Here is a 19927-nt window from a genome sequence, read left to right as displayed (position 1 = left end):
TCCGCACAGCCCGGGCCACGAAGCGCTGCGGCCCACATCTCCACTACCCCTAAGGGGACTGGTGGGGGAAGGGACCGCTGACCGGGTCTCCCCGGTACACCACCCCCTCGCCTAGTTCAGCCGCCCAGCTTCCCCACCTTCTTCCCCAGGGTCTCCGCCCCTCTTAGGCTTACCAGTAGCTCACTGGCCCTTGTGGTCAGGAACTGATTAGCCACAGCTTTATTCAGACCCCATTTAAGAGACAAACTTTACTTGGGAAGTAAATCCGATTCCTAGAGTGAACACCGGAAGCATGCTGGACTGTATTACATAATTTTTTTTCACCATCTAATACATGTTCCCATTGGAACCACTACCTGAAATAACCCATCCGGACCCTTACCACCCTGTGACCTTGGGATGGTCAGTGACTTTACCCATTGTGGCCGTCACTAAAATGGAACTAACACACTGTATGAACTGTGAAGCTTAATTAACAGCTGTAGCAAGGGCCGGCTCTAACACCCGTTGTAAATGCAAACTTTGGTGTTAGTATTTGTCGAGATATTTTGAATTTCTCATTTAAGCAAAGGTTATTTCTTAACCTTGAAAAATATTTTATAGGAAAATCACATTTAAGACATTTTAGAGAAAGCAAGGAAAAACATTTTTTATCGATGTTTATTTTAAATATATTTACCTTAATATAAAAATACAAACATTAACTATTATTGTCAAGTTGGACAATAAGCTCCTCTACCAGCTTAGTTTGCATAACTCGCATCACAGAATAATTGTTAGGTGCGTGAAACCAACCAGAAACAAGCATTACTTTATTTCTATAGAACTAGGACAGATAGTTCACACTGTATTTGATCTAGTTTGTTAAAGTTAGTTGATGGAAAATGTGCAATCGGGCCCCCCAAATACTAGCATAAGGCTCAGAAAAGCTGATTCCTTTAGACCTAAATATTTCAAACAAGGGAACAAATTGATTATTCCGATCCGTGTACGTTGCGTAGAGTGAGGAGCTGCTGCTCGGAGATTTTTTCCTTTCCCTCCGAGTGCCACACCGGTTCGGTCGGGCGGGCGGAGACTCCGAGGCGGCTCTTCCAACAGCCGCGCAGGGGACGCGAACATCGCCTCCACCCCTAACCCTGGAACAACCGGTAGTGGCCGTTTCCCTGCGCCGCCCCCCTTTCCGCCGGCTTTGTGTGTGTGTGAAATGTGCGGCACATTGCAGATGAACCCTAAGCCCGGCGAGCCGAGTCTATTGTTCCCCGCGAGGAGCTGCCGCGGCGGTGTGGAGCCAGGCGCAGTGCCGTGGCCGGCCCTCGGGGGTCGCTGTGCGGCGCTGGCTGCCGGGCCGTGGCGGCGGCACTGGCGGCGGCAGAGAGGGAGGCTGGCGGGCAGGCAAGCGGGCGGGCGGCGCGCAGCGGCTCGGCTGTTGCCGGTGCCTCTGCCCGGAGACTCCCCGGCCGCCACGGCCGAGGCCGCGCGTGAATGTGTGCGAGGGCCCCTCGGAGCCGCGGCCGGAATACACGCTGTCACCCCGCTTTCCACAAACCACCACACAGACCTCCCCCTCCCCACCCCCAGCCCCGCCTGCCCCAGCCCCGCCGCCGCCGCCGCCGAAACTCCCGGGCCTCCGGCCGCTTCGGCCCCTCACCGTCCGCTCGCCTTTCCCCTCGCCCGCTCGCGCGCCCCCGGCAGCAGCACCATGTTGAATCGCGTCCCCGGGCCGAGCCGCCAGGGCCGGCGGCGCTGAGAGGCGGGCGAGAGCCGGGCCGCGGGGAGGGAGGGAAGGAAGGGGTGGGGGCCGCGCTCGCCCCGCGGCTTCGCGCGGATCCGGCAGTCGCCTGCCCCTCTAGTTTCGCTCCGATTTCTTTAAACTTTTTTAGAAATTCCCCTCCCTCCTTCCCTCCTCTCCCCCTGGCCTCCAGCTCCCTCCTTCCCCTCCTCCTCCTCCTCCTCCCCCTCCCTCCCTCCCTCCCTGCGCCGCCGCCGCCGCCGCCGCCGCCACCACCGCCGGCCCATGACTGAGCCCCGCCGCCGCCGGCCGAGGAATGGGCTCCGGGCTCTGGTAGGAAGCGCTGGGAGCGGGGGGCGCTTTTAAAACACCGATCTGGGTTTTTAAAAAACCTCCTTTGAAAAAATAATGGCAAACTCGACGGGGAAGGCGCCTCCGGACGAGCGGAGAAAGGGACTCGCTTTCCTGGACGAGCTGCGGCAGTTCCACCACAGCAGAGGGTGAGAGCAGAACCGGGGGGGCAGCGCCGGGGCGAGCCGGGGCGAACGGGGCTCTCCCGCCCGGGCCGGGCGCGGGGTCCCGGCTGACAAGTGCGGGGCTTTCTCTCTCCCGCAGGTCGCCTTTTAAAAAAATCCCTGCGGTGGGTGGGAAGGAGCTGGATCTTCACGGTCTCTACACCAGAGTCACTACTTTAGGCGGATTCGCGAAGGTGAGTGGAAGTTTTAATTTGTATTTCCCTCTCGCTGGCCTCTTCCAAAAAGTCTCCTTTGACCCCGGAGTGGGCGCTCGGGGCTGGGGGGGCTGCCCGCGGGGGCAAAAGGCGTTCTTTTCGCTCGCAGCCGGTGGCACGGAGGCGGACGGCGGCGGGGCTGTTTTTGGCCTGGTGGCTCGCGTGCGCGCGGCGGGCGCGGGGCTCGGGCGGGCGGGCGGCCCGGCGCCGGCTCGCGTCCTGCCCGGTGCCCGGCCGGCCCGGCGGGGTCTGAGCGCCGCTGCGGGGAGTGCGGGCGTGCGGGGCGCCTGCCCGAACCCCGCGCCCGCCCCGCGCCGCGCGCCCGCCCGCCCGCTCTTCAGCTCTGCCGCCGCTGCCGCTCTAGCACAGGCGGAGACACAGAGACACACAGACTCTGAGAGCAGTTTTCGTGCAACTCAAAATTAGCGCGGGCAGGTTTAACATCGATAATCGGCTGCGAAATGATCTCGGCTGCCGGGGGCACCGCGTCGGCCCGGTCGCCCTCGGTTTATACAGCTAACAAAAGAAACCAGGACCTGTCTCCAAATAGCCATCTTAGGCTTCAAGGCTAGGCAGAAGCTGTAGGCCTCAAAGAAGGGCCTATGGAGATGGATAGATCTGGGAGAGGGATCGGAATCGGATCTGGCCCCGGCCCCCCCAGAACCCGCGGATGTCGCTGTCCGGAACAGTATTGATCCTTTTGAACTTTTTTTTTTTTCTTTAAGTGTAAACGGACCGCGTTGAGATTTAAAAGGGGGCGACAGAGGGACTTGCGATTGGTTATTGTCCGGGCTTCAAAAACAAAACAAACCCACCAAACCCCCCCAAACAAAACAAGTGCTGCTAAATACGGGGCTTTCTGGTGAAAACACAGTGATTCAAGCAGACCTTGCTTAGTAACTCTTACGGATCGATCTGAACCACCCAGTGATGCCTTAGTGTCTACAGATCTCTGCAGAATGGGTATTTATTTCATAGTTAGGTTAGGTTTTTCTTGGATTGAGCACTTTCAGACAAGTGTGAATGTTTTTAACAGGTTTCTGAGAAGAATCAGTGGGGAGAAATTGTTGAAGAGTTCAACTTTCCCAGAAGTTGTTCTAACGCTGCCTTTGCTTTAAAACAGTATTACTTGCGGTGAGTAGTAGAGACTTTTCCACAGTATTTGGAAATAAGGGACTTATGAGAAGTTTTTCTTTTTTTCCAAAACAAAAAGCAAACCTTGCACACCAAACAGTTTCTAATCTCTTGTTAATTTTATTCGGAGAAACATTTAATGTCAATAAGATGAGGGATTATAGGAAGGTAAAGTTTTCCTCACTCATTTTAGGATTATTTACATTTTTCATACAAAATCATTACAGGTGACTCCTCACTCCCTATCTTGGTAAACATTCTTTTGTGACATTGTTACTGATTGCTTGATATCCACTGAGGGGCAGAAAGGTGATGCTTAGTAAAAGAGTTAATATAGTTAATGAAACTTTGTAACCTTTGGGAAATTTTTTTTTCTCTGTTTTGGGAACTCCTTTTACTTTTTAAAATTTGGACTTTCAGAATTTAAGAAAAAACGAAACGTATGGTTTTGTACTGGGTCATTCAGTAGTATTTCAACAGAGTATTTCTGCCTATCATAATATGTAGGTGCCTTGCATGACCAGGATTATTCTAATTTTTTTGTTGAATTTCTGAGCAACCTAAACATGTTCAGGATCTTCAGAAAAATGAGGATAATATGACACTACATACTATTGTTTGATTTTTCTTTTATTCTTTCCCTTATGTTTTGATTGCTTATTTGACAAAAGTAAATTTCATATTCAGTTGGTATGTGATATATCTAGATAATATCTTTTGTAATATTTTTATTTTTTTCCTCCCAGTTTTATTCTAGGAATACTTTCAGATTGTAATTTACTATGAAGTCATGTTTTTATTTTTGTTTATTTACCCATAGAGGGTCCTTAATTGGTTGATATTTAAAACTAAAATAATAATTTTTGCACTTAGTACTTTCTAATAAATATTGATAATAGTGAGATTACAGGATATTCTTCTGTTTTTGTTAGTGGCTTCTGCATAATTTGTTTTGTATTGCTTCAAATGCTTTCAAGAGTTATTCTGTATTATGTTCAGCATTCTGAAATAGGAAATGCAGTAATTGCACAGGTGTACTTTCTATTGGCTATCTTAGATTGACATCAGGCTTGAAGCTGAAGAATTCACAGAACTTTGTGGAGTAGTTATTGAATCCCATAGGAAGTCTAGAAGATATTAAATATGGTTAGTTGTTACAGTGTATGTATGTGTGTGTGTGATGTGTGTCAGAATATATCTTAAAGGGATAAAAATTCAAAACTCAAACAAAACTGATCTCCCACATTGCTGATTTAGTAATGGGGTGAGAAATAGGAATTTTATATCTGTGATGATGGTCATTGGCTCATTTTCATTTTTAATACTGAGAGGAACATGTTAATACATGTTCTGGTTTTATGCCAATCGGAATATTTGGATTTTGTACTGTTTAAAATACATATTTTAAAGTTATGCCTGGTATGTGTTTGATGATCCATTGAAATTTAATATCCTAAAGATACTGTATCATATTTGTGGCTCATGAGATGTATATTTTTAAATTTTTAATTACAAACTAACAGTTTTAGCATAATCAATTAAATGTCTGGGCTTCAGTTTTTTATAAAAGTTAATCATAAACACCAGTTGTCATTTCTATCATGGGATTATATCATCTTTTAATTATGCTTATAAATACTATTTTGACTATGCAGTTTCAAGGTTGTTTGTAAGTATTTTCATTGTTCTCTGATCAATTTGGGCTTTTCTTGTTAGAAACTGCTTTATGAACTATGTCCTTAGCTAAACTTGTTTTTCCTCCATATGTCATTCTTCAGGTTTGTTTTTGTAGGGTTGTAGCTAGGCTACTAGGAAAAAGTTGAAGCATTTGTTTTGGAAAATAAACCATGTGAAGATTTGCATGGCTTGTTTAAAAAAAAAAACAAAAGAAATATGCTGGTTAAAAATTGAGTACTGCCAACCTTGTAAGAATTTTCTCTACTGGTGTAATATTGCACAATCAGAGGATATTTATTATGCTGGGTTTTACACCTTCCTCAGAAAAAATCTTAACTGACAGAACAAATGTCAAGCTTTAACAGTATTTTTGTTACTTAACCATGATAGTACCCTTTCATGGTAAGAAATAGTGATCAGGTGACTTCATAAGTTACCTCTTTGCTACATCAAATTAAATATCATGGTTTTTGATGAGCAGATAATGCGGCATGTTTTATAAATCGCATGTAGAATAATTTTTTAATATGAGCTGCTTTTTCATTTGATCTATTATAACTGTCATTACATATGTTAGTTCTATTTACTCTACAAGTTTAATATTTGCTCATATTCCTTGTGATTCTACTATTAATTGGATGAATGGCTGTTAGTCTGGTATCTTACATGTTTTCATAATATTATAAACATTTAAATAAGAGCAAACTACTATACTGACCATGACTATGCTCTAACACTTATGTTTTTTTTGGTACAAATATAGTCATTAGAGAGATTTGAGTTTAATGGTCTGACAAAAGTTTGCTTGGTTTTATCAGACATACATTTATCCATGTGTAGATTGTCTATAAAGATTTCTTGATCTCAAAATGAAAATGCTGTTGATTATTTGTTTTAACATTGGCATTTAACTTTTAAAAACTAAATGCCTACTGATAATGTGTAAAAGTCATATATTTAAAAATTGGGTATTAGTTGGCTGGGGATGTAGCTCAGTAGTAGAATGCTTGCCTAGTATGCAGGAGGCCCTGAGTTTGATTTCCAGCACTGCTAAATAAATAATAATAATAATTGTATATTAAGCATCTATGATATTTGTGTTTTTATTTACTTTTAGTTTCTTTCTTGACATGGACATCTTAATATTTTGCACAAATGTTTGTTGGAATATTTTTGGAAGTATGAAAGGATAAAGTATAATTTCCTAAATTTTATATATGGAGAAATTAAAGAAAAAATTTAAATATTTGAAGGTCATACATAAATTGGACATAAAAGTTGTGTTCATGTTATATGTTCAGTAGTATTTAATCAGTCTTATAATTCATATTGTTATGAAGGTGATTTTGATAAATTAAAATATTAAATTTATGTCTGATGTGTTCTATATTTAATTAGCAAATTTTATTTTTTGTTCTATTTTGGTATTAAAATTGTGATATTTGTTACTCCTTTTTGGGTTAAGAATTTGAAGCTTTTTTTTTTTAAATGAAGATGTAGGTAAATATTTCAAATATTTAGTTGAATTTTGTTTTCACTTACTGATCCCAGTAGTACAACTATAGTCAAGGTTAACTTGATATTTCCATATAAGTTTAGAAAACTTAATTTTTTTGAAAGGAGATATCTTATACATTGAAAATTTGTTCAAACCGTTAGAAGTTTTCTTGCATTGAAACTTGTAATAGTAAATGATTTTTTAAAAATATATACCTACCTTTAGTATAATCAGAAACATAATTGTACAGTTGCATTCACCAGAGTGAATTTTCAATTGAATTATGAATTTATTGTTCTTTTTATTTCTTGGTAAGTAAAGCCCTTCTTTAAGTTATATCTATAGATGAAGTTTAGATTTATCGGTTGAGTGACATGAATATGTGTTCTGTAATATCCACCATGTAGATTAGTTATTGTAAGTGAAAGCCTTTTATTGGTTACTTGAAGTTAAGTGAAAGACTTCAAGATTGTAATAAATAAGTAAATAAAGTAACACATTGAATTTACTTAACAGACTGAATAAACAGATAATTCTCTTTCAAGAAAAGAAAGTAATAGACTGGGGAAACAATTGTGTCTGAATAAGTATTCATGTATGTATTTTAAATTTAATTTTATAAACTCAAATTTTGGATAAACCTGATTTTGCTATTTTCTAATACTGTGTTACATTTTTGATAGGCATGTGGACTTCGAAAGTAGGAGTAGAAAGTGGAGAATGTTGAAAGACTGTTCAGAGCTCACTTAGGTTAATGTTGGTGTCTTAGAATCAACATTTTCAGTATCTCAGAAGCCATGTTTTCAGACAGCTTAGATTTGCCCAAAGTAGGAATCGTCTACTTTTTTCTTGATACGTAGTTCACTGAGGTTACAGATTTTGCTGAGGATACAAACTAAGAACTTCATAACTCCTAAAATGTTTACATTCTTTTTTGCATTTAAATTTTCTGCCTTGGTTGTTAACTAAAAATGTCTAATCTTGAGTAGAGGAATTCTTTTATATTTCTACTTCTCTGTTCTATTGTGGTCTTCGTATTTTCATAGTTGATTGTGTGCGAAATCCACTATAATGTCTTTGATAGAAAAGCCTATCACTACTGTGAATCTCTTATATTCTCCAACTAAATGAAATTGGAAGTTGGGAAGGGAAGGAAAAACAAAGATTTTAATTCCTTGGAATTTAACTATATTGTCAAGCAAATACTTACTATGTATTAAGAAAACTTTTTATTATTTATGAAGGCTGCTTATTGTGCATTTTCTAGGCCTACTAAAGATTAATGATAAAAATGAATTTTGCCTGAATTGGGAATTAAGAAGACATGGAGCAGGATAGAGTAGGGGGTGGTAAAATAGAGTAAGGGCTACTTCTTTGATCTACCACCACCATCACCACCACCATCATCCTCCTCCTCCTCCTCTTTGGTATGCAAGGTCAATTACAGTAAAAATTCCAACTAGCCTCTGTGAAACACTAGTTTTCCTGAAATGTTAATATATTTTCTTGAAATGAAGCCTAATGATTTGAGCAGTAAAACTAAAGTTGGGTTACTTTACACAGTATTTCTTGAAGACTTTGTTTTGTTAATGTGTGTTGTGATCTCCAGAAAATTTGGAGATTCACACTATTTTTTGCCTCTTTTATCACCTCATAGTGAACGGTTTTCCCCAAACACCACTACACTGTTAAAATGTTACAAAACCCCATGCTTGAGGAAGTCCTACTAAGTTATTCTGAACACAGTTTGGGAAATTGAGCCCAAGGGCACTTAACCATTGAGCCACATCCCCAGCCCTTTTTAATATTTTTAATAGAGAAAGGGTCTTGCTGAGTTGCTTAGCACCTCACTAAGTTGCTGAAGCTGACTTTGAACTTGTGATCCTTCTGATTTAGTCTCCTGAGCCACTGGGATTATAGGTGTGCACAACTGCCATGCCTGTAATGGTTTAGTCTTTACACTTAAGGCTCTTATTTGAACCAGCAACCCCCAAAAGTTAAGTAACTGCTCTTTTTTTCCCCTCCTGTTCATCATTCTAACTAGATTTTGCTTTTTAAAAACAGGATGTTTGTACTTGAAATTTTGTTTTTAAAATTTGTCTAAACAAGTCTCTAGCGAATCATGGCAGAATTATTTATCAAATTGTTTGGTAGAGTAATAATTACTTTTGTTGAATTACAATGCTAGTCCTGCTAAAAATTAGTGTTTGCTTCATACCATGACTTCAAAAACTGAAAAGTCATATCATGAATTTTGATATTAGGGAAAAGCTGTTCAGAAGTTGAGACTGGTTTAAGGATCAACCTTTACTGGTGTTTTAACAGTGGAGATGTTCATATTAAACATTACCTTTAAATATTTTATGGCTTGAAATTGTAAGTGCAATTTTTATGGAAATGACTTGAATTTAAAGTAAATACATGTAATATTATTAGTTCATATGTTCATAGTGGAGTCAAAAAGGTTCACAGCTTCCTTTGGTTTATTCAGAAGTGCATAAAAATGCATATGTGGTAATCAGTATTGGTCACCTATCATAAAATTTACTAGTGTGTTATGGAGGAAGTAAAACTTTTAGGGGTCTTGTAATAAAGAGTTGGTAAAAAGCAAATTTTCAGTCTCAGCATTCAGGTTATGAATTTCATTAAGCTTTCCAAGAATTGTTTCTAAAATGGGATCAAACATTTTTCTTTTTCAAAACAAAGAAATTTCACTTGGGCTTGGATAATTTTGCACGTTCATTATGCTGTGAATTCAGAGGGTTTATTCATTTTTACAAAATACATGCCCATTTGACTAGGTACATTGCAATAACCTATTGCTGGAACTGAAATCTCTAGGTGATGTCTGTGAATAGCTATTACATTCTGAGATGTTGCCCCCAAATGGTAGATCCATGATTCCATTAATACTAATGACAGTGTTTGCAGTACTCTACTACTTATTGCAACAGAAATTTTGGAGGGGAGGGCAGGAAGAATGTGTTGCTTTTGATGTTTGGGCTATTTAAATCTTGTAAGTTTTTAACAATTCCCTTTCTCTTTTCACATTATGCCATTGATTTGTTTAAACTAATTGGGTCATTAGTCATTTAGATTGTCCCAAATTCTGGATTTGGTCAATTACTTCCTTCTAGTGTCAATTAACTTGTTCCTCTATCCGGTATTATTTCTTGAAAATTAATTTATCTAAAGGTTGGTAACATACAGCTTCAGTATTTTAGATATACTTCATAAGTAGTGCTTTGCTTTTCATCATATAACAAGGCTTATAATGTTTAGTTGTTTTCATTTAGTAATGCTAAGATTGATCAGTGGTTTTAGCTATTAATAGTCTAAAACTTTGTATTTTTAAAAGAATGCCTCAGGTGATTCTTAAGTACACTAAGTTTGAGAACAGTTGATCTAAGTATTGTAATGAAACCAATTTAGTTGCTGAGATAACTGGTTTAACTTGGCATCAAAACATTGGCCAGGGCTTCATCCAGAACAAAACCTCCAGGGGACAATCTGGTCTAGGGGCACCTGCTTAAGCTGCACCTGTCATTTCTAAGCAGAGCCTGGACATACCCTATACTTCATGTCTGGGCTTCAGGGAAGGTAACAAGAACTCTGTCAGTTAAGGGAGGTGGGAGGAGAAACAAATGAACTATCAAATCCTAACTTATCTTGTTTTATAAATTGAATTTTAAAAAATTAACTAGAAATGTTTCCCTTTAGTCATTTCTAAATGGATAATTTTCTTAATGTATAACTTTTAAAAATATAGGTCTTGAAAATATTCTTCCAAGATGGGATACATTTGTTACATTGAGTTTATTAAATCCTTGTCTTGGTGAGGACTATTTTAGTACTACTTAGGGAAGTTAACATGTGAATTCCTATAAAAATAACAATACTAATAAATAGTTTGTTTAATGCAATATCTTCATTTTTCAAAAACATTTTCTTTGTGAGACTTTTTTTTCCACATTTAAGAAATAATTGCTGTTAATCTTAAAAACATATTTAGAAAAGAATTATTTACACCACTCAAACTTTTCTTTCTGAGGCGTATGGGTTACTTCTTGAAAGAAACAAATAAATAAAGAACAATCTCTGGTTTGTGTCTAACTCCTAATCTTAAATGTCAGCCACAATTGCCAGTCAGGAAATATATTTTACATATTTTCAGAACACACTGTCCCACTTCTTTCCCTGGGAATAGACCTACTTTACATTTTTAAAGCATTTTCTTAAACATACCCTTCTACCCTATAATGCACATTTGCTAAGTATCTTTAGGTATATACCGTGTTCAGGTATGTATGACTTTTGTTTTTGCCAGTAAATCACTTTTTAGTACCATTTAACAGGGCTAAGCTATAAAGTTGTTTTGAAGGAGAATTTGAATTAAGCTGTATTGATAATTCATTGTTTGGATATACATCTTATTGTAAAATATGGCAAGGGTCTATAATTCTGATTTTGCATTCTTATCATCATACTTGATCAATTTTTTCTTACTGTGACCAGTGGTTAGTTGTTATGTGCATGGAGATGTTATTTTTTATATAATTATAATGGATTTTCTTTCACAGTAAAGTATTCAGGTTGAAATTTTATTTTGTACTTCTGCAAGTAATTAATTTCAAGTAAGTAAAATGTTAGAATAAATATGTAAGGTCAGTGGGAATATTATTCTGTCAAAATAGGGTAAAGATTGGGGATATAGATTGGTGGTCTAGTGCTTTTCTAATATGTAAAAGGTACTAGATTCAATCTTCAGCACTGCAAAAACAAATAAATGAAAATGTAAAAAGAAAATAATATGGTAGAGGCCATAGTTTAGGGCTCTACACCTAGGTAATACCTAACAATACCAACAATGTCTAAATCCTTAGTATTTTAGACTTGTGGCTGAATTTAAATTTCTCAGTAATAATACCAAGATTCAGCTGGGGTTGTGGATCAGTGGCACAGTGCTTGCCTTGTACATATGATCCTCAGCACCATATAAAAATAAATAAACAAAAAATAGCTTAAAAAATAATAATACCAAGGTTGATCACACTTTCCATGTTTCATAGATTGAATTTGCTTGAGCTTAAATCAGACTGTGTAGTTCTTTGTAGTACTGTAGTCTGAACCTCCAAGTGTGCTCACAAGTAATAGGAAACCTGTCAACAGTGCTTATAGTTTGATATAAGGCTTTCAGTTTATACCATTAAAGAGTCAAACTTGTGAATTTTGGAGTCCTTTTTTCCAGCTAGCTCCACATTGGAATATATTAATTCAATCTAGTAGTAAAAAATTTGTCTGATTTTTGGGATAGTCCAGTTGGAAGGGATAGTCATTCATTTTTCTTTCCTACGCCATCTTTTCTCTGTTTAAAATGGTTAATTATTTATTATTATTTGTAGTATTAGGGATCAAATCCAGGGCCTAGCACATGTTAGGCAATTGCTCTACCACTGAGCCACATCCCCTATGCTTATTTATTTATTTTTTGCTACCTGCATGTAAACCTTTATTTACAATTCATCTAGCTCTATCAATTCATTATTATTTTGTCATTTTTGCTTTATATATTTGTTTTTATACAGTATTGTTACTATTATTGCTCTTTAATCAGTTGATATCATTACTGATATAGTGACCTGTAATTATTTTAATCATATTATCCAAGAATAAAACATTCTCTAATGTAAAAATGTGCATTTATCAAATTCAGAAAATTTGAACATGAATACAACTGTATTATCTAACATACAGACCTTAAATCAGATTTTGCCAGTTGTCCCAAATGTCTTTTATTCTGCATCCCATCCATGATCATCTACTACATTTAGTTATTTTATTTCCAGTGTTTCAGCTTTTCTGTATCTTTTATGATGTTGCCTTTTTTGTTTTTTTGGTACTGGATTGAACCCAGGGGTCTTAACCACTGAGGCAGGTCCCCATTTATTTTGAGACAAGCCCTAAGTTGCTTGGGGGTCCTGCTAAATTCTGAGGCTGGCTTTGAACTTGTGATCCTGGGACTACAGGCATGTGCCACCACACCTAGCATGATTTACTGTTTTAAATATTATGGGTCAGACTTACGATAAAATTTGCATCTTTCTGGTAATTTTTTTTTAGGGTCAGATTTAGGTTAGGCATTTTTGGCAAAATGCACTAGATGTCCTTTTGTTCTATTATTGCTGATGTTAATTTTGGTTAAGGTGGTATTCTCCTGGGTTTTCCTCTGAAAGTTTTTTTTTTTCTCTTTTGTAATTAAGTTAACCTATGGAAAAATACTTTGAGACCATGAAAATATCTTGCTCACCATCACATTTGTACCTATTGTCTTAATAACAATTGGTGTTCTTGCATTTGAATCAGTTATTACTGTGATTTTTGCATGATACTTATTTTCTAATTCTTTCATTCCTTCTGTATTTATAAGCTATTAGTCTACAGTAAGGGGATTATTTTCATTCTTATTTATTCATTAGATTTTCATTTTATATAGTTGTTTAAAAGTCTATTTTTGCTATGTGTTTGCTGCTTGAATTTGGCAGTGAGAGCCCTTTCAGATGGCTTTCCATTGTCTTTTTCAGATGTATACACACACACACATATACATATACATATTTTAAGCCTTTCCTTGTTTTCTGATAATAAAAGATCTACTGGGGTTGACTTGTGTTTTGCTTACATCGCTCTAGAATCAGCTATTTTCTCTAAGAGGTTTTGATTCTTTTAGTGTGGAATGGTACATGGAAACCAAGAACTGGGTAATAGATATGTTAGTTGTTATTAGGTAATTTTTTCTTCCAGGCTCTTCTAGAGGACAGTGCTAGGAAATACATTTATTTTATATAAAAGCATTTGTATTTTGAAAATCATGAGGCTATGTTGATACCTTCAATTACAGTCCACATAATTTTTTTCCCCTTCTTTCTTTACCTGTAATGGAAACTCTAAATCCTACAACAGTATATTTACTCATTTCTCAGTTCTGTAATACATATGAAATATTTCAAAATTCTTACACCTGTATCACTACCAAAATCAAACCTATCAAATAGGATAGATTTGTTTGCAATTCTTTTTTTGTGTTTGGACTGAACATACATTGTTAGAGGTTTGGCCTAAAAAAAAAAAAAAAAAAAAAAAGAATTCACTGTATAGCCAGGCAGGATGGCACACACCTATCATTCCAGGTACTGGGAAGGCTGTGGCAGGAGGATCTCTTCAACCAGGAGTTCAGGGCCAGCTTGGGTGATATAGGGAGATTCTGTATAAAAAAACAAACAAAATCACACCACAATGGTGGGGTTAATTTTCCTGGGTGTTACTCACTTAAAATATAATAAAATTATTATTTTCCCATCTATATTCAATTTTGTTTTCCACTCATCCTTTAACTTCATTCATTTAACTTCATTACTGAATATGTTAAGATTTCTAACAGCAGAGTTTAAGAAAAGGTGTACTTGGAGGTTACTCCCTTGCTTTCCTTATCTTTTCTATTCGTTCCCACTCATGCTTAGTTGTTAATCAATTTTTGTAGTTTCAGGGTATCCTTCTTTTGTTTCTTTTTGCAAAAATGAGGATGTACACACACATATATAAGTTATATATTAGTTTTTATTCTCTAAATGAAGAAAGCACTTCTTTTGTATTTTGCCTTTCTTCACCTTAATACTTCTTGAAGAACTTACAGTAAGTTTATAGAGTCTAGTTTTGTTTTTTTCCCCCCTTTTTAGGCAGTTGCATAGTATTCCATTATGTGTGTGCATCCTACTTTACACAACCAATCCCCAACATAATAGCATTTAGGTTATTTTCAGTATATTAGCATAGTATATAATGATGAATGATCTTCTCCATATCTATTATACAAACCTATTTTTGAATTGTTGCAGATGTATCTTCAGAGTAAATTTCTAAAGTGGGAATTGAAGTAGCAATGGAAAGATAAAAAATATATATATAGTTTTGTTAAATATTGCCAAATTCCCTTTGTAGGAGAGAACTATTTTGAATTTCCACCAGCAGTTTATGAAAATGCCTGTTTTCCAAAGCCTTGCCATATGTTGTCAAGCTTTCCAAGTTTTACCAGTCTGAAGGATTAAATGGCATCTTACTAATTTCAATTATTGAGGTATTATCTGTTTTAATATTTGATAGTGTCATTCTTATATATACCAGGGATTGAACCCAGTGTCTCTTAATGTGTCTCTTAACCACCGAGCCACATCCCCAGCCCTTTTTTTGTATTTTATTAGAAACAACATTTTGCTGAGTTGCTTAGTGCCTGGCTAAATTGCTGAGGCTGGCTTTGAACTCATGATCCTCCTGCCTCAGCCTCCTGGGTTGCTGGAATTACAGGTGTGAACCACCAGGCCTGGAGGCTCATTCTTGTAGTTTTTTTTTAGATGTTGATGGACCTTTATTTTGTTTATTTATTTATATGGGGTGCTAAGAAACAAACCCAGTGCCTTACACATGCTAGGCAAGTGCTCTACCTCTGAGCCACAACCCCAGCTCCTTGTTTTGTTTTAAACAAGGTTTTCTTCAGTATTCTTTTATGTTTGTGTTTGTATATGAACTTTAAGTGTCATTTTTTTCTAGTCCCACAAAAAAGCTTATTGTTCTTTTTATAGGGATTGCATTAAATTTATAAATTGGTGAATCAATATCTTGACAATACTGAGTTGACCTATCCAAGAACAATGGAACCCCATTTGTTCCATTAATTTTTGTGTCATTAGGCACAGTTTATATATAACCTTATATAGGGTTTAAATATTTCTTCAGTTTATTCTGAAGGATATTATCATTTTTGTTGCTTTTGAAAATGTGGTTTTCTTTTCCATTGTAATCTTCTGATTGGTTGTTTGTTTATATGGAAACTATTAATTTTTAAAAAGTATTTTCTAATCTGCTGCTTTATTGAATTGTTATACTATTTTTCTTATTTTTCTCCTTTGGTGCTTTTTGTTGTTTTAGAATTTTCCACATATATTAGCATGTCATCTGTAAATAGGGGCTGTTTTACTTCTTCTTTTGTAACTTTTATATCTCTAATTATTTTCTTTAGTCTAATTGCATTGGCCAGCATATCTATGCAGTGTTTAAATGGAGACATCTTTTAATGGAGACTTTGATGATGGTTTTAGTTTGATGCTGCTAGCATTTCCTCATTGAATAAGATACTGCCTGCTAAGTGTTCTTTGTTGGGGGGTGAAGAGGGGCTTATTTTGGTTTGTTTTTGCTGTACTGGTGTTTGAACCCAGGGTTGCTCTACCACCGAGCTACATCCTCAGCCCTTTTATTTATTTATTTATTTATTTATTTATTTATTTTTGTTTTGAGACAAGTCTCTCCATGTTGTCCAGGCTGGCCTCAAAGTTGTAATTTTTCTGCCTCATCATCCCTAGTACCTGGGGTTATAGGCACCCTTGCTCCTGACCTACTGTGTATTCTTGATGCAGTCCCAACTTGGAACTTTTATAATAATAACCCTGTGATATATGAAAGTATTCCATATGTGTTTATTGAATGACCAATATTATTAGAGTTCGGAGTCAGACTTAGTGATTATCTTTTGTATGATTTATTTGTTTGAGTTTTTTTTTTTTTTTAAATCTGCAGTTATTTCTTTTATTTTTTCTTCATGAGGAGAGCTAATGATGAATATTAAATTTTGCAGCCTATATTTGACTATAAATGTTTTTCATGTTCTGGGAATTTAATATATAAATAAAAATCTGGGGGCTGGGAATGTGGCTCAGGCGGTAGCGCACTCCTCTGGCATGCGTGAGGCCCGGGTTCGATCCTCAGCACCACGTACCAACAAAGATGTTGTGTCCGCCGAGAAATAAAAAATAAATATTAAAAATTCTCTCTCTCTCTCTCTCTCTCTCTCTCTCCTCTCTCACTCTCTCTTTAAAAAAATCTGTTATAGTGCTAAATGATAACTTTGGAGAACTATTTCCCATTCTCCGAATCCATTTAGAAATCTTTACTTAGTTTTCTTTGCTGGCCATTACATTCCTTGATATACAAAATAAAGTGGTAATTTAAATCAGTATTTTTATATTCTCAAGTTAAGAAGTAACTGATTTTGTTACTTCTTCATTATAGTTATCTACCATCCATAAAAGAAAAAACAAATTTGTACCTTAATCATAGGTATTTTATATATTTGGCATAATCCATTCAAATATATCATCACTAAATTAAATGTGTTATATTTTACATTGTATATCTGATCCTCAGAATTTGACCTAATTTGGTTATTAAAAAACTTTCTAGTTTCAAGAGTTGCTTAGAACATCTCTTGTTTTTTATTCCCACTTTTGTAAACTGTGGGGATTAGATAAGTATGTGTGTGTGCACTCTTTATGTTTTTAAGCAAATTACTTGGTGATTTCTTATTCAATTATTTGTTATAACCAGTTACAGGAATTTACCAAGTCTTACAAATGTAAGGGACTAAGTTGAAGTACATTATTAGATATTGTATACAAATTTAATAGTTACCTTAGTAGTGTAGTATAGGTTAGTAAAGTCTGAAGTTTAGATTCCTAAAAGATAGGAGCATAGCTACAACTGGGTATGACTACCAAATCTATTAATTTATAGCATAGTCTTAGTTATCAGAAGGGATTTTAAGAGGGTAGTCTAACCAGTCCAGTGTTTTTTGGTAGAGGATAAGTAAGGGTTTTTTTGTTTGTTTTCTTGGTAGGCCGGCCTACATAAGTCTTATTGACTTGCTTTAGGTCACTACTGTGGAATGATGAGAGGGAGAAGTAGAAACCAGTTCAGAGCTGCCTCTTTTATACAAGTCACTCCATTCTGACTTCAAAGGAATAATTGTATAACATTGTCAGAGATTTCTTTGCTATAAAAACATGGCCTTTACTTTTATGTTAAGATGATTCTACTGATTTAAACCATCTGTAAGGCACAGGTATTAATTTGTTGGCCAATGGAGGGGAGAAATTATTTTATCATTTGTGTGAAACAGTCTCATCTGTCCAAAAGATTGTATTTGTAACACAGCTGAGTGTTGGTAAGCCTATAGCAAAACATATAACGATCACTGAGGGAAATCACTTTACTGTAGATAATTCTTTATTTTAAATGTTTTGCTTGGAGAAACCTGGACTTACATGTTTGATAAAGATGGCTACTAATTTTTAAAACTATATTTTTCTTCTTTTTAAAAAACAATGAGGAATTTTTATTTTTCATTCTAGTACATTATTTTTTAGATGGAGACCTCTACTGGAAGTATGAAGCAATAGATGAGTTCTATTATACATTATAGTATATCTAAACAAAGGAGTGGTAGGGAGATGTAATTTAAAAACAATAAATTTAAAGTGTCCTGGAGTCTTTTTAAAAGTATCTGGATTCTTTTTATATTTATTTATTTATTTCAGTATTGGGGATTGAATCTGAGATACTTTACCACTGAGCTACATCCCCAGTCCTTTTTGTTTTCTATTTTGAACAGGGTCTCTCTGAATGCTTAGGGCCTTGCCATGTTGCTGAGGCTGACCTTGAACTTGTGATCCTCCTGCCCAGCCTCTGGAGTCACCAGGATTATAGGCACGCTCCACTGTGCCTTATTCTTATTACACTTTAATAGTGTACTTTTGGTTTATGGCATCATGCTAAGTTTTTTTTTTTTTTTAAAGTAGAGTACCATTTTTCCCCCTAACTCTTACTGAATTGACCATGTGCCAAGCATTATACTGAGTGGTTTACCTTGACTCATTTCTTCTTCATACCTCCCTGTAACATAGATCTGTTATCCTCATGTAATAAATGAAAAAAACTGGATAAAGGGATTTAAGAACCTTGCCCCAAACCACACAGTAAGTTAAGGAGCTGGTAATTGAGTGAGGGCCATCTGGCTCTAAAAAAATTGAAAAAAAAAAAAAAAACATGCTAGAAGGACTTTTCCCAGGTGCACATGCTTGTAACTGTACAAAAAAAGTATATGGAGATAAGGACTTGTAGGGAAGGCTTTGTAGGGAATAAACAAAACATGAAGACAATTAGGTAGTTACAGAATTATGACAGTTCATTTTTTGTTTCCATTTAAAAAATTCTCTATTTTTTTTTTGCAGTAAGATTTGTGTGCTGCAGGTAGTTCATGTATAGTTTATTTCTACAAATATTCATCTTACTGTATTTTCACAATAGCTTTATAAGATAGATATTATTCTGTTTTATGGATCAGGAAAAAAGCCTTTAAGTCCCCTTGCTAATGTCAGATTAGAGTTTAGCTTTGTGAGTTTTAATATACTACTCTTGTTTTACTATCAAACAAAGTCTTGTAGTTATGACATTTTTTTAAAAAAGAAAACTATTTATGTACTTCTTAAAGCCTTTAATTCCATATCTGATGCATTTCAGTTGAACTGAGTTAGAATCTCTTACCACTGGGGAGTTTGTTATGAATTCAGGCATATATGTTATGCCTCTTAGTAAATGAGAAATCTAATTTGGGATATTTCAAAAGAATTCAAAATTCTTAAATACAATATAAGTAGAATAATATTCCAGTGATCTGGCTCTAAGCTTAACTTTTTCTTGTGTGGTTTTATGAAACAAGTGTCAATTCTGTTTGTAGAAAATAAAATAACATTGTGATAAATGTGGCATTTTGTGTAATTTTATATAGCACTTAAACTTATTTGGGGGGGTTGGGGAGTACCATGAGTTAAACCCGGGGCTACTCAACCACTGAGCCATATACCCAGCCCTTTTTATTTTTTATTTTGAGGCAGGATCTTACTATGTTCCTGAGGCAGGTTTTGAACTTTTGATCCTTGTGCTTCAGCTTCTCAAGCTGCCAGAATTATATGCATGTGCCACCATGCCCAGCCTTTAAAAAATTTTTTTTAAAGTAAAATATACTCTAATCTCCCTCCATCTCTGTTAATAATCTACAACATGAGAACAGAATCTTGATGTCACACATAGTAGTAGTGCCTTTGTTTTAAACTGGCATGTGAAGATCCAGAATTTTGTAAACTACTATTTCTGAAAAAGTAGATGGGAGTTGTAGCTCTTATTCAGTATTATTTTTTCCCTACAAAAAAATAAACTAGGCCCTCTCAATCTGAATTTCATCATTTTGAACTTTAATCCCATAAGAATATTCCTTTCT

At 36.5% G+C, this 19927-nt stretch overlaps 1 protein-coding gene across 2 annotated transcripts in view; it reads left to right on the top strand.

Moving 5' to 3' along the window:
* Positions 1 to 1610: 1610 nt before the first annotated feature.
* The window catches only part of Arid2 (AT-rich interaction domain 2), a 178919-nt gene continuing 160602 nt past the window's right edge, over positions 1611 to 19927 (top strand). The window contains exons 1-3 of one of the 2 annotated variants that reach the window (XM_078014843.1): positions 1611 to 2229; positions 2345 to 2438; positions 3496 to 3593. In XM_078014843.1, coding sequence (XP_077870969.1) covers positions 2138 to 2229; positions 2345 to 2438; positions 3496 to 3593 — 284 coding nt within the window. In that variant the 5' untranslated portion in view covers positions 1611 to 2137. Of the gene's footprint in view, positions 2230 to 2344; positions 2439 to 3495; positions 3594 to 19927 lie in introns of those variants that run through there. The other variant, XM_078014844.1, reaches the window with a different exon arrangement.

Source organism: Ictidomys tridecemlineatus, chromosome 6 (genome assembly GCF_052094955.1).
Source record: "Ictidomys tridecemlineatus isolate mIctTri1 chromosome 6, mIctTri1.hap1, whole genome shotgun sequence".
NCBI classification, from domain to species: domain Eukaryota; kingdom Metazoa; phylum Chordata; class Mammalia; order Rodentia; family Sciuridae; genus Ictidomys; species Ictidomys tridecemlineatus.
The sequence above is the reverse complement of the archived record's forward strand: the minus strand, read 5'-3'. Positions and strand labels throughout refer to the sequence as shown.